The sequence below is a fragment of the Dromaius novaehollandiae genome, chromosome 4 (assembly GCF_036370855.1).
Source record: "Dromaius novaehollandiae isolate bDroNov1 chromosome 4, bDroNov1.hap1, whole genome shotgun sequence".
Taxonomy (NCBI): Eukaryota; Metazoa; Chordata; class Aves; order Casuariiformes; family Dromaiidae; genus Dromaius; species Dromaius novaehollandiae.
Window position 1 is genome coordinate 43,699,447 of NC_088101.1, and position 15,730 is coordinate 43,715,176.

At 36.3% G+C, this 15,730-nt stretch overlaps 1 protein-coding gene across 7 annotated transcripts in view; it reads right to left on the reverse strand.

Annotated features, from left to right (window-relative positions):
* Window positions 1–15,730, reverse strand: part of FSTL5 (follistatin like 5) — a 323,974-nt gene that overhangs the window by 163,945 nt on the left and 144,299 nt on the right. The window contains exon 1 of one of the 7 annotated variants that reach the window (XM_026120179.2): window positions 2,221–2,278. The exons of the other annotated variants lie outside the window; for them this stretch is intronic. Within the exon in view, the coding sequence (XP_025975964.2) occupies window positions 2,221–2,227 (7 nt within the window). The 5' untranslated portion in view covers window positions 2,228–2,278. Of the gene's footprint in view, window positions 1–2,220; window positions 2,279–15,730 lie in introns of those variants that run through there. 7 annotated transcript variants of the gene reach the window in all.

The following is a 15,730-nucleotide window of genomic DNA, read 5'->3' on the forward strand; positions in this document are numbered from 1 at the left end:
TTGTCTTTTCTTAAGAACTTGTATTCTAGAGGCAAATCACAGAATATGACTGCAGCTATCTTTCCCTTGTCCCATTCTACTTGTTTACCACTAAATTTTCCCTGACAGTTTGACTTGTTGCACAAGTAGTTTTACTCACCACAGTGGAATTAATCACATAAATCATGTTAAAAGCAAATGAGACCATGCAATTGCACATTAGCACTGAATTGGTCAACTATCATATTTTGTTTCTCAATTACTGAATGAATTAGCATGCAAAGGTTCTCACCACTATACTCTGAACACTTCTGCTTATTGCAATTCTTCTAGATCATCATCCACCCTCCCTTTCTCTCTCCCTCCCTCACCCCAAAAGAATGGTGCTAAAAGGCTTGATGTGCTTTCCCCATGGATGTAATGCTTCTATCAAACAGATGGGTGGATTTCCTCAATCTTTCTAGTAAGAATTATGGAAATTAAAAAAGGATTTATTGTCTGATGGCAGATGGCTGAAGGATTTTGTGGAGGTGTGAGTTATGTAAATTACACTAAGAGCAAATTCAACCTCTTGCAGTGGACGAAAGGTTAGCTCTGCATTAAATTAAGAGCATTCTGCTCAATTTTATGTTAAAAGGAAGAAAACACTTTTGTTTTTAATTTGTCAGACAAGAGCATGTTAAGACTCAAACCACCTCTTGGTCATCATACATAGCGCAGATCTACTTAGCATTCTTGAGGAGAAGCATAGTATAAACACTCATGACAACATATATTATGCTCAGCCTTAAATAACAGCTGTCTATAAGGGTACTTTAAACTGCCTCCTGCAGTCCCATCTTCTGACAAGCTATGGCCTCCTCCATGCCTACTGACAGGCTCCACTCTTGTGTTCCTTACGGGCAAGACAAAAGTGGAAAAAAAAGCTAGAAGGAAAAGCAAAAACAGTACAGTTCAGGGGTTGTTCCCCCCCACCCCTTCGAGGTCACCACATTCCCCTAAGTACGAACTCATATTAGTAAGCATCCTACTGAATCAGTTATTTTTCACAGATGTAAGAAAAATTGATTTGGTATCTGCAGATAATGAAGAGTCTTCCTCTCCCTTTCTCTCAGCTGACTTTGGATATCAGTAGATCAGTACAAATCTATGCCAAACATGCAAAGATTCGCAAAAGACATTGAAGGTTCAGCAGCAGCAGCAATGTCTTTTGTGAACCTTTGATACAGATACATCGGCAACCACAAATCTGTGGAAAGCCATGAAGAAAATGACCAGTTGGCTAACTCTGTCAACACCAACGACAGCGTACTGTGGTGTGCAGGCTACCTAGTTCTGTAAGTATGTGGTGCTCTCAACCAGCTTATATTTTCCCAACTGCTGAAAGTTTCTTGCTACTGCTTCCTTCCAGGCAGCTACAATACAGGGATTCTTCACAGCCACATCATACTTCTAACAAATGCCAAAACATGGGTTGCTAGAATGATCAGATCAGCACTTCTATAGAATATAAATATTATTTTAGCAGAGAATGTCTAGCCCTGTATTTGAGCTTACAGAGGAGTGTTGCTTATTCCAGAAGATACATGTTTGCAAATATAGGACCAAAAGAATAGGAGATTGTGAGTCTATACAGGCATGAAAATAGAGAACAAGATTCCTAGTTCTAAAGAATAGAAATTTTACGCTAACAAACAAAACCTATGCGAACAGTAAACATATGATTACAACCATTGGGCATTCAATTTCTATCTAAACAACAACAACATAAAATGTGATTTTAACACGTTGATGGATTTTAATCAGCTTTTCATATTCTAGAATGTGTGGAATGTCCTTTAATCAACTTTACTCAAGAAAAATTGCAAAACTAATCTTAAAATGACCTGCAAGAATTTTTACCTGATTGTACAGTATATTTTCAGTAAAGTAACACGAATATTTTCAAGTATAGCTGTTGCCAAAAATATTCATTGTAGCTGAAATTATGATTGTACTTGTATGAAAAATACAGACATTACCAATTCTATCGAAATCCATTCAAAAGTTCAAGAAATTCTACATGGATTTTATGATTTGCTGGCAGAACTACATTTTGGTGAACCACTGCAATTTTGAAAGTCGTCATCTCCAATTTCAGATGTAATTTGTACTCTAGACCAATTTTCTTCAATAACACAATTCAGATACTTTAACAAACTGAATGGCTATACCATAAGTAAATTAAAGGACATGACCCACCATACATCCATTAAAAGTAGGACTGGCCCAGTTCGTTCATTGACAATACTGCTGGTCTTCTGAAAAAAAAGAAGCATTTGTAGGTGGAAGAGTCAATGACTAAGTCTTTAAAAATGAAAACACTTGTGAATATGTATTCGAATTACACTGAGTTTAAAACTACAGCAATTTTATTCTGCCAAGCAACTGTTTTGAATGTTTACTCTACAAATGTTTCCTCATTGTAGTTAATTAGTATTTTAAAATAAAACTGTCTCAGACACCATAAACAAACTGAACACGCAGTAAATGCAAGAAAGTCAGTGAGCTTCCTAGCTGTTCCTAGCAGACAATTGCTTTTAAAGGAATAGCTAAAGGTTTTTTTGTTTTGTTTTTTAAATACCTGACAGACAACTTTTAAGAGACAGAATACAGTGGATTATACTGGACAGAAATTGTTACTTTGTTACTCTTTCTCCTCTTTTTATCTACCCTAGTCCTTCATAAACAGAAAAGTAAGACTCAATATTATCAAGTATTAATCCTTCCAAAATTGTTTTGCCATTTATGACACAAAGCAAAAGGAATCTACAATAGTTATCCTAATGGTCCCAGCCTTGCTTGTCCACAGACAACAACCAGGTGGGTAGGACACTGATGATCTTCTCATTGTTTGTCTTTCTGTTCTGTTCTGACCTTCTGTCCTTCCCTGTTTTAAATTTTTAAACTTCCCTTAGCACAAATAACGTAATAGGTCTGCTTTAGGGTGCTTGATTTTTTTGTTTTCTTAACACTGAAAACGAGTGTTTCTCACTTATTCCATTCAACAGGCTTTTACATTAAAATCTGGTCACTTCAAGCTACTATCTCACCAACATTTTTGGCAACTTCAGAAATACAGCTAAGAGAATTCAGACTCAAGCAAAAGATACATACATATATATATATAAAAGTAATAGAAGCCAGTAGGATTGCAATAGCTTGATGAACAGGCAATTAATCTGACAGAAATTACAAACTTTTTCTCACTTAATATTTACATATAAGTATATAAATCCACTAAGAAATTTTAGCTGGGGTAGAAACCACATGCTTGCATGAACTCTCTAAAACTTAGTAAACCAAACAAAAATCAATTTACGAAATTACTGTCAACTCTTAATAGCTCCATTGATAAAACTAAAGTAGTGGACTCAAATTGTTACATGCACTTACTGCTGGTAGTTCTCAAAGCTGCTCTCCATGTCCTGGTAGCCTGCTGTGGGAGCTAGAATACTGGAAAGTAATCTGTAGAACAGGTCTGGGAAAACTGTAGCTAGAAAATTTCAAACTGTGGTTGACACTAACATGTGTGGGAGATGCATGTTCCTTATCTCAAGTCAGCAATTAAAAAGTCTTTATGTAAAATAGTTATAAAGTATGACAAAGTATAACAAATATATTAAATTGTGCTTACTCCAAACAAAACAGAAACACAGCACTTTGCTTCTTTCCGCAATGTAAGATTTTCCTGAAAGTACCAAACATAGGAGGCTTTTTTTTTTGCACATTAGGAGGGCCAAAATATATATAAAATAAAGTCCAATTTTGTTTAATTTATACACAAACAACTTTGAAAGAGATATGACTGGCACATATGCTGATTTGAAAAAAAAAATTTTGAAGGAGCAAGTCAGCATACGAATTATTTTGTGCAGATTAGTTTATAAATAGATTAGTCAATCTTGAAGTTTGGCATAAAGATAAATAGCACAATGACACGAGGAACTAAAAATACTTTTTTGGGTACTTTTACTAAAGTAGAAGTTTTACTAAAACAAACTTTTTTTATACTAAAAGTTTTGCTAAACTTTTACAGTTTATAAGAGAGTAATAAACATAAATCACAAAAGTGAGACATGAGTTTTATGAACGCATTCAGCAAAATGTCTAGTTTATGTCTAGCTAAGTGTCAAAAATATGCTAGTTAATATAGATTAGCTAAGCTTATTTATAAGCCATCCCTCATAATTAATTTTAATTGTTAAAAAAAATTGCTAAAAAGCTTCGATACATGCAACTGTTTTCACCGAAGCTCATATAGGAAGAGCTATAGAGTGTAGTCACATATTTCAAGAAAGAAATGCAACATTATTTATGGGTAAAAATGCCATAACCATTTTGTACTGAATTCTCAACAAAATTACTCAATACACATTTCTACAGGCACAGCAGTATCCTTTGAACCTTTTTCGGCACCTCCAAACCTCCTGAAAATTTATTTTCATTTTTTTCCATTCTTCATCTCTCTCCTATTTTATATTTTCCCTATTATGCTAAGTAATGTCTTTCTCCTCCTCCCTTGATCTTTATTATCAGAATTAAACAGGGTCTACAGTGTTTTTATAGAACACTCTGCATTGTCTGAGAGGAATCTGTGTTGCAAAAAGGAGAAAAAGGTCAAAGTTCTTTGAGTCCAATGAAAACTTAGTAGCAATGAATTTCAAGTGAACAGATTCTTCATAAGTCAAACCCTTGGCTTGAAATTCAGGATGAGAGTAGATGGATTAGCTCAAAAATACACATGGATGGAGAAGTTAGTAATCTAAGTTCTGGTACTTCAGCTGCCTAAGAAGATTCACATGCACCCAGGAAAAACAAACATGTTAACTCCAACCTATTGTTTTTTCCCCTCTCTCTCTCTCTCCCTGACCCAAAGGTTGGTGATCACCGCACTTTCTTCCTGTAGTGCTAGTTCCTAGCCTGCTCAGTTGTTTCTCTGGAAGCAGTTTCATCCTTTTGATCATCTCTTTTGCCCAAGAAAATTCCTCTAAGTAGAATTCCAGAGTTAGAATTCCTCTGGCATTAAGGGGGACAAATGGAGGTGACTTGGTCAATAATCCTTTGTACACCTGCCCCAATGGATGCCAGACAGAGACATCAAACAGTAGCCTGATTTTAAACATTTGCATGTTCTAAAGAAATTGATGTTTTAATCAGTTTCTATTAATTGTATAGAGGAAGTTAAATAGCACCGCTACAAGAAGAGTAGAATAGTACAAGAGACTTTGACTCACTAACTACAATAAAAATCTTGAGATGGTATCAAAACAAAAGAAAACCCCTCACAACTACTAGACCCACATTAATGGACAACTCATACTAATATACTACTCATTGCATTGCAGAGGAAAATAATGTAATCCCTTATCAAAAGATTGGCAAACAGCTACGATAAAATAATTAGATTATTGTAATAGCATGATTTAACTCCTCACAAAGCATTGAGACTTTGTCAGAACAAGGTAATCTCAAAGACAACTGAGTTGTGATAGGGAATTCAAAAGCCTACCAGAAGAACATTGTAAGACAGACGGACAGACAGACAGAATTCAGTGTCAGAGAACACAGACCTTGCCACAGTAGCTCACAGTGTTGAATGTCACAAGCTAGGATAATATCTAGCATCTGGAAAAAAGATAAAAGAGCAGCAACCTATTAAATCACTTTGCCTGAGTTTAAAAGGCTTAAGAATGGACAAAAAGAGTAAGAAAAATTTTACTGAGTGAGAACGGAAGACACTGAAGCAGAGCATAAGCAAACCACCAGCCAAGAAATAACTAAGCTAAACCCAAGAGTGTGAGCCAGTATGGTTCCAAAAACAGCAGTAGTAACACTACTGGAAGGTATACACCACAGATGGTTACTGTGTGCGAGCCTCAAAGCGTACAGTAACAAGGTGATTGCTCACCCCTTCCCCCACCCCTCAAAAAGTGCCTGTCTATGTCACCATGGCATGACAGTAAGACAGTCAGATAACCGGCATTCTTTTTGGTAACCCGATCACACATCTAGATTAATCATAGACTACTTATTACTAAAAAAGACCTCACAATCCCAGCTCTCCAAGATTATTTTCCCCTACAGGTATTTACTTCACACTTTGTCACCTGCTGAAAAGGATAAGAAATCACTCTCTTCAGGATTTAGGACTATTAAATTACAGAATGGTACCAGTGAATCATGGATTGTCACCTGCTGACATTTTATTCAACAACAACAAAAGAAAAAAAAACCAGTATATTTGCAGTGTAAGAAACTAATGTCAACGTCACTGTGGATCTGCAGAGAGATAAAAAGCAACAGATAAGGCAAAACAAAAAAACTGGATGTGATTTTCAGTTTAGGAGCTGCCACCTCTTTCTGAAAATTGTATCAATTACACTGGAGAGTTGCATGCTGCAAAGATATAAGAAACAACTTTCCAGAAAGAAGAAAACATTTTGCTCTGAAGTCCAAGAAAATATTATTTTTTTTCATTAGGTCCAGATGGCTGAGCCTTAGTGATGGAACAAACAAAATTAATGCATTTATTACACCCCGACAGTAGCCGTGCTGGTAACTCAGTCAAACCTGCCAGGCCTTTGCTACCTGAAGAGACCAACTCAACATTCCTAATCAATTAATTTAGACAGTTTAGATTCTGTATTGTGTTACTTGAAATGTGTATGTTTTCTAGGAAGAAATTTTTTTTAAAAATTAAACTCTTCAAAAGCTTTGTTATGAAATCCACCAATTGAAAACTCCTCAGGATCAATAATAAGAAAAAGGAGACGCACTCTGTAACTTTTACTTAAGATTTGGAAAAGTGATAGCAATACTAAAGCAAGAACTAGCAGATGGAAAGGATACCTTTAAGCCTCAGGAAAAAACACCTATGTGCTTATGCCATACTGTGGTATCCAAACTGCTTATTAACTTATACTATGAGATGTTCCTTCTTAGCAGTGCTGACAGTACTAGTATCCTTCTTTTTTTGCATTTTTCCCTTATAGCAGAAGTGACTGAATAGCTCTGGGCTGACAGACAGTGCTCAGGGGCCTTCAGCGCCCGGTAGTTTCATTGTTCCAGAAGAATGCAGCTCTTATGGGAGGCCCCAGCCACAGAGTAGGAGAGACGGTCTCTCATACTTGGATGAATCCTGTGAATGTTTTTGGTGATTAGAACTGAGACCTTGAATTCCAATTGGTATTCAAGCAGGGAGCTGGTGCAGCAAGCGCTGTAGCAGGGAAGGGGCTGTGGTGCTCCAACTTTTGTTATTAACCAGGCTATTGAATTATAAACATACTGAAGCATTTCTCAGATTTGAGACTTATTGCTATGCACAGTTATCAGTACTTGAACTTGAGTCATTTATGGATCATCAAGTTTGGAGCCACATATTACAAGATACCTTACCTTCTAGCTAGCTCCAGGTGGATTTTTTTTCTTCTTTTTAATTTTAAGCAGACATAACTACTGGGATAGTAGTATCACTGAGGATTCCAGAAGTGCCCTGAGGTCCTAATAACTCAAGGACAGGAAGTGTCTGATGAACAGAGACATTACAAAAATGGGTAATTCTATAAAACCTTTTTTCTCCCCTAGAGTTGTGACCTTTGTCTCATTGTGTAGCTTCAGCTTCCTTCTTGTCCTCCAGGAGCCAAGATCTTTTAACCACTAAGATTACAGTTGTAAGAGCACATGAATCCAACTATATACTGTGTATTAGTATCATTTAGGGTATATGAATGAATAAGTGGCATTACCGGGACATTCTTGATCATTTAAACTCAATATTTGTTAGCCGAGATAGTAATTCACACTTACATATAATAGAAGGAGCAAGACCCTTAAAGAGTTAGAGCAGAGAGTCTATTATTCCAAATGTATGTTAGATACATCTATCCATGGCAGCAAGGAACAGATTCCTTAGGAATAAAGTGTCAGAAATTCAAATGAGAAATATCTTATGAAGAACACACAAAACAAATTTCCTTCCTTGAGATGGTATGTAACAAGTTTAGAAACAGTATTAATAAACATTATATTGTGCGATACAGTTACAAGTTCCTAGGAATAAGTGTCTCATACATGCCAAAGAAACAATATATTTAGCTACTGCAAAAGCAGGAGGACTTAACAGCAGGTCTGTTACAAGAACCACCTTGTTGTTGCATAGTTAACATCTGTGCTTCCTAAATGGTAAAGTAAATGAACGTAACAGTTATTGCCCTGTATTGACATGTTGCCACCTGCACATGCATGGCAATATACTCACTAATCAAACCAGAAAGAAAGAAGAAGAGAAAAAGAAAGAAAAGAACACCCCTCACACACAATTTTTATCTTTCCATCTCCCTTTGGACAGACATATGCAATGTATTTATATACAGCTATACAATACACCACAAAATTTTAGAGACAAAACAATCAGCTTTATCAACACTAGTAATTGCAAAGCGATAAGGACACAATCAGCAATGCTCCTTTATATTTTGGCAAGATGGAATAAAAATGCTGGAGTGGGTCATAGCATATTTCACTATTTGCTAAACTAGGATCTAAAACTAGGATTTCAGCTAAGGAAAAATAATGGAAATCCTCTTTTCAGGAAACCTGCTTCTTTCTACATTTAAGAAACTGGATACCACGTGCAGTTGAGGTTGCATCTTTGGAATGCCAGAAATCTTACATTCATTCTTACAAGATCATATCTATTTTAAACCATGATATCTCATCGCTTTTTTAAAAAAAACCATGTCTGCACCAAATTCCAATAGAGTAGAAATCCTTTTATCTAGATGAATGCTCACTTTTACAGTTGTTTCCTACAGAAGATCAGGATAGACACACAGAATCACAAAAAGTGCACAATGGCCACAAAGATCCATCTGCTGCAAATAACAAAACTCTGAAAACCAAGCCAAAATTCAACAAAGCATTTATGCACATAATTCCCTCAAAGACAACAGATCTTCCTTTAAGTGCCATGCTGAATACGCATAGGCAAATGCAGTCCTGACTGTACTGCTGAATTGGGACCTTAGTGCATATGCTTCCACCTTCATACTCTAAATACAAGAGGACAGAAAAAAGAAATAAAATAGAAAGGATACTACTAAAACAACATTCTACACTTTTAAACCTAAGTTTTTGATGGATTCATTACTGTAAATACCTCATAGAAAGATGACAAAATATAATGATTTGCAAAATTAATGACAGCTGGGTAACATCAGACTGCTATCCTAGACTCTGATACTGAAAACTCAGAGAGCCAGAGAGAGATCCCCCATCCTCAGGGTTTGCTTGCTTTCTGGTATAAATCAGGATTCAGCAAAGTTCCATTTTACTAAAGTAACTCCACGATGACAGTTAGATGTAAACAGATTCACTCACCTTGATCATACACTCCTTCCCCTTTCTCAGGTCTTCAAGGCGTGATGTGATACCTTCAGGATTAACATTGCAACAAACCAAGATAGAAACAGATTCTTTAAAATTCCACAAACGTGGCTTTAGAATAAACTAAACTTTAAATTTGTTATCCTTGACATTGTTTCTTTAAGCTAGCTAGTGGTTCACTAAACAAACTTGGCATACAAAAGCCCCACTGCTGTCAATGTCCCCGTGCATTAGCAGGTGTGCTGTAAGAACATCATTTTGAATTTCATCAGCTCTGATCATTAACTTATCATGTGGTGAGAGGATATCTCAGACTGACTATAGTGCCAAGACATATTGTAAAGGCTTAGGAAAAAGCACTCGGGCAAGAACCAACAACAGATTTTGTTTACAAGGAGGGGCTGAGGAAAAATCATTAACACACTACAGTGTTTTGAAAGACAGATGGCAGAACACTAGACTCAAATTCAGCCATATAACTAAAATCATATAGTTCATGGAGAAAAAAGGGCACTTAAAACCTGAATATCATTTCTTTTGCTGGTACAAACATATACATGCCTTTTTTTTTTTTTTTTTTTTTTACTCTAGTTAACTCTTGCATCCTTAAAAGCATATGCAGCTTACTTAAAACTCAGAGCATCAGTAATAATTTATTAAGGAAAGTAGAACCTGCTTATACAATTTTTAACTGAAATTTTTCCCCTATGTAAATTTATACTGAGCCCATCAGAAAACTGTCAGACTGCTTTTCAGGATGTGTGCTAAGCAATGGAAACTACATGACATTCACCTTCTTGTGCACACATCCTCTTGTCAGAAGGTGCATGTAGTGGAGTGTTGTACTTCATTAGTGTGTGTGTGTGTGGGGGGGGGGGGGGGGGTGTTAAAGCAACTATGCCTTCCGTTGTACATATATCTGCTGTTAGAGAAAGCAATGCTCAAGAAAAGTGTGCAGTACTGGAGCAGAATATAGCAGTGCAGTGCTTCCTTAGTTCCTGACAGAATTCAATTTACAGTCATGAACAGGCCTCAAAATAAAACCATTTCCTGCATAGATACTATTTCCACATTGTTTTTGCTGGAGGATAATTGTTAATTATGCTCTTCACCTGAGATCATCAAGTAGTCTGTTATAGATTAAGGATGTAGAATTTACCGAAGCCAAATCCTGAATCTGGAGTTTAGCATATACTCACGTTTCACAGTAATTGTCATATTCCAGAATGTGATATCTAAACCTTAGATTAAGATGTACCAAAAGATAACAGTATTGCTCATTGATTCCAGGTCCTCAAATAACAACACCTCTGACAAGTCCTGCATCATTCCATAGCTACATAATTGTAAATCCCATCCACTAAATTAACTTTTTCAGTGGCTTGAAAAATCATCCCTTTGACCAACTTCATGCATGATTCAGATATATTCAGATTGAGCCAGTTTCAGTGAAATTGAGCTATTCTCATCCAATTATTTGTACAGAAGAGGGGAAAAAAAAACTGTACGTCACCTGCATATGGACAAGTAACTCCAGCCATTCCAGCTACTGGTCGTAGACACAGGTTGGAAAAGAATTACAAATCTTGGACTGAGTTTGTTTTATGACATTGTTTTCTTTGAGAGATAAATGTCAAAATTCCAGATTACCAATAGGCTGTGGAATGGATATGGACTGGATAGATTCAGATGAGCAACAGAGATGCACTGTCCTTTCACAATAGGTTAATAGTCATTAACAACTCTTGCTGATAAATTTTGACATGGCTCATAGATCTTTAAGACAGATTAAGCAATTTATTGCCTTGAATAGACAATGAACTAGGCAGCAATGCTAGGTCTGCTTCAGTGGAGATCAGTGAAAAAAGTTCTGATTCATCACACAGCCTTGATAGAGTTTATTTCAGCTAGTCTATAAATAATTAGGTATCAAAAGTACCAGATTGCAATTCACATGAGATGAGTATGTTCAGGGGCCCATGTGGCCCATGAATATGCTCCTCACATAGAGCCTCCTTCAGCTAGGCCTGTAATCTCACCCATTCACAGTGCTGGAAAGAATAAATAACTGCCTGTCAGGTCAAACAGTGCTAGAGCAGCTGCGGTGCTGTGCTGCAGTGTCATCTCTTTTAGAGCCATCACCCCGTGTGGTCACCCTCACCCACAGTCTGCTGACCAGCTTCAGCACCCAGTGCCAGGCGGCCGCGAAGAGGCCACGGTCCCGCGCAGCAGGTGCCTGGGTACTGCCTAGCAGCGCCCTGCACTCAAAGCAGCCTTGCTCACATGCCCGCTCCCAACATCAGCTTAATGCCACGGTTCCTCCATACTCCCATTATGTCAGGCATGGCATCCCACAGGGGGAGAAAGGATACTCCAGAAGTCCGGTAGGCTGGTTTGAGTTAACACAACACACACACACACAGAGCACGCTTTTGGTACCATTTTTATATTTCTGTGACACTTCACAGCTTTATTTTAGAGAGACAAGCTGTATGATTGTCCACAGCTGCCTTCACGCTGTATTAAAATCACATGCTTATGATTTACTTTGAGCACAGCTTCACATCTAATTAAACTGCATTTCTTTTGGCTTGCAGGGTCTTCATTAAGCAAGCATTCTTCCAGCATTCACCAGAAGTATTCATTAATGCCAGAAAAATCAGTTATAAGGTTATGTGACTTCTTCATATGGCTATGAGGATAAAGGGCATTGGTAGATAGTTTTATTCCTAGGAAATGTGTCATTTTACATTGAAAAAGATTCCCCTGCATCTGTTATGAAACCCAAAAAGAAGCAGACAGTTATCACAACATATACCAGCTTTTCTATTTGTTAGTTTTTAATGCCAATTCCAGAAAGGAGGCTTTCTTATCACATATTTTAAAAACCAGGCCTCAATACTGAAGTAAAGGCTGAGTAGGTAATAGCCTGGGTAAGGCATACATACAATGAGGACAAAGAGAATGATGATTTCTACTATATGACCACATTCATAAAAAACTTTAGAGTCTCAACAGTAATTTCCCACAAAAGAATCAGTATTTGTATAATAATGAAAAAAAATCATCCACCATCACCAGGGTGATCCACCCTAATTTGAGACTCAAATACAGATATAATAAAATTTAACGTAGCTTGGGAAGATCTATTCTAGAAACAGCTTGTAAGCATCAGATAATTACTCTCGTCAGATAGTTACAAGGGTGGATTAATTTAATGCCTTGCTCATTTCTACTCAGTATATGATACAGAAGAATCAATGTTACCTAAAAAAAAAATAATAGGAATGACTATTAAAATATGTAAACATACTTACAGTCCTTCACTGCATGTTTTCATTTTCATTGTTGCATTTCATTTTTACTTAAGGACAAATTTGTGATTAGCTATGAAAAGGGCCTCTGAAAGAACCCCTTGTTACTTAACTGTAAAATTACAAAAAGTCCAAAAGGCTATAGTTCTTCTGTATGGACTTTAGAGAAAGCCAATGGAGATCTCATAAAGGTCTCTCTCCCTGTTGTTTCAGGTACATAAGTAAGTTTTAAAAATGAGAGAGTGTCATGAGTCTGAGTGGCAAGATAAGTTACATCATTTGTCAGAAATGTTTCATTGTGAGAGAAGATATAAATGAAAGTTGCCTTTAGTTTTTAGAACCTGGATTACAGTTTTATGCTATAAAAATCTATACTCTGAAATATCTATTCTGCAGATTAGGAGGACAGTTTTGGCCATTTGCTTTTTATATTTAGAATCCACAAAAAGATCAGGCAGCTTTTTCTACAGGAATGCAGCAATTCTTTATGGCTCTAAGCTCTTCTTCCTTGTAAAAGATTCCTCAATCAAACCTAAGAGAAGGGGTTAAGTAATGGAATAGGTGAGAGTCATCTTCCCTTCTATCAATTTTATTAACTAAGTATAGAATTCTGAAAATGGAAATTGCTGTATAAGAGCTAAATATTATCACTGCTACTCTGTTGCCAAGGGACAGCTGCTATTAAAGTCTTTGTGCAATTACTGATTTAGTGTTTCTCATTACATGCCCTGTTTTAAGCTCTTAACTATGCCAAATTTTAACCATTTGGACTGCAATTTTTCTTGCAAAAAGTCACTTTCCTGACTTTTTAATAATAATTTAGGCAATAATGATAATACACACAAAGTTCACTGTTTCTAAAAGGTTAAAGCTTTCCTATAATTTCTGAAATGCTTATCTCCTATAGATACACAGAATGTCTTCAGTGCACACACTTGAAACCTGACTGGGATTTCTTCTGTGACTACAAGATGCATTTTCTGATTCTTTCAAAAATTTCTTTTCAACAGAGTTTTTTTCTACTCCGGTGGCTATATTGTCAGATTCCTACTTCAACAACCTTGCTTCAAATTCAGGCAGATTGTAGATCACAAAAGAATTTTCTCTTTTTTAATTGTTATTGCTAGATTCCAAAAGAAGCTTTGGCAAGAGAGCTACAAACTGAAAACAGGGATTCCATTGCAGCTGTGATCCCAGCATTGTTCTTGCCAAGATATAAGGGAGAAGAAAGCATCCTAAAGGGTACACGAAAGGGTAGCTATTAATGGAAATAAGAGATGGGAGGTGAGGAGGGGCCTACTCACTGGGAAGGGACTAATTGTATGCTAGAGGAGGGTCAGACAGAGCTGAAAGTTAAAGAGCCATTGAACTCAGATCCCGAGTTCCTATTTTTCCTCAACTTTCTAGAAAATAATTATCAAAACTTAAGGGCAAGTATGTACTTGGTTCTTTTTAAGTGACAGCCTGCCAGGGCTTATATTCTGTTATTGTTGCCCATCATTCTGGTTGACCATGCAGGAGAGAGGCATTTTGTGTGTCTAAAAATTCCAGCCCAGCTAGTTGAGAGCAACATGGTGCCACATGTTAATTTGTTCTGGTTTATGTATTAAAAAATTGAAAGTATTAAAAATTATGAAAGGAATACAAGAATTGCGAAGAACTCACTAAAGCTTAGGAAATCATAAACTAATGTTACTTGGTTCAAACTTTATTTAACTCTGCTGAACATACCCATTCAAATATAGTTTTAATTAAAGGAACAAATGCCAGTCTTAGTATCACCAAGTGCACAGGACAAAGAGTGCTCAGAAAAAATATTCTGGTTCAAAGAAATGGTTATCAAATCTCTGCCTCAGTATAATACATTAAACAGTTACACATGTTCAGATAAAATCAAATCATTGTAATTGAAGAGCATTTTACAGGATATGCTCCTTTCCTGAGCTGACTTTTCACTTTAATATTGTCTGCGTTTCTACCTAGCCTCAGGAAAGGCTGAAGAATTAATATTAAGAGGGCACATGGAGGAAGAGAAGAAAGCTTATTATTCCTGCAAGAGCCAGAAAGTGTCTGAGCAGAAGTTTATATAGTAGATTACTCATAATTACCATAACTTACCCATAACTAAAGGTTATTTTGACTGTCTTATTCACATATATACTTTCAAAGATGAAAAAAATGAAACTATTTGCTAGGTAAAGGACACCTTTTGGGCCCTGAAAGCTATATTCTACATATTACAAGAGAGGACAGATGACACTGAATTGAGAAAGGCAATATTAATGCTTTCTTTACTAGGACTGATTAAAGGCATGCTTGTTCATTTTACTGAATTAAGCCTATAAAATACATAGGGTCATTTGTATCTAAAGCAGCCTAGAGTCCTGGATTTGTAAAATATGAGTAAGCAGTATCAAAAGTTAATTTAAAAATGGAAAAAAATTAGAAGTGTCAATTCACAGGGAGGAAAACAGTCACTCAATTTTGTCATACAATTTCTGATTGAATCTCATAGTTATTCAGAAGAGCATGGGGAAAAGAGAAACAAAAAACAACACAATGAATTAAAACTATTCCTATTTTAGTGAGCCATTTAATACAGTCACAAAATTAATTCACACTTATTTGAATTAAAAAAGGAAGAAAACTGATAATCTTCACCAGATGGAGTTTTAAGACGTGGTACGTATTCAGTACTGAAAGTTCCTTTCTAGGATAATACACAGATCTTTATTAGGCCTAGTACCCAGCATCCTCAGTAATGGCCTAGAAGAATCAATAGGTAACAAGGTAAAGAAATATTCAAATTATATAAATTCAGAGATAAAGCAATGCCAATGAGAAAGATTTTTTCAAAACATGACCTGAAAACAATGAAATTGGACTCGAGTGGGAAAATAGTAATTTGGAACAGTTTTTGATAAAAGCATTTTCAGACCAACATCATCAGAACAGGTGGATTAAGAAGAAAGCCAAAGTATTTTATTGGTGTGAACTGGCAGCAAGAAAGC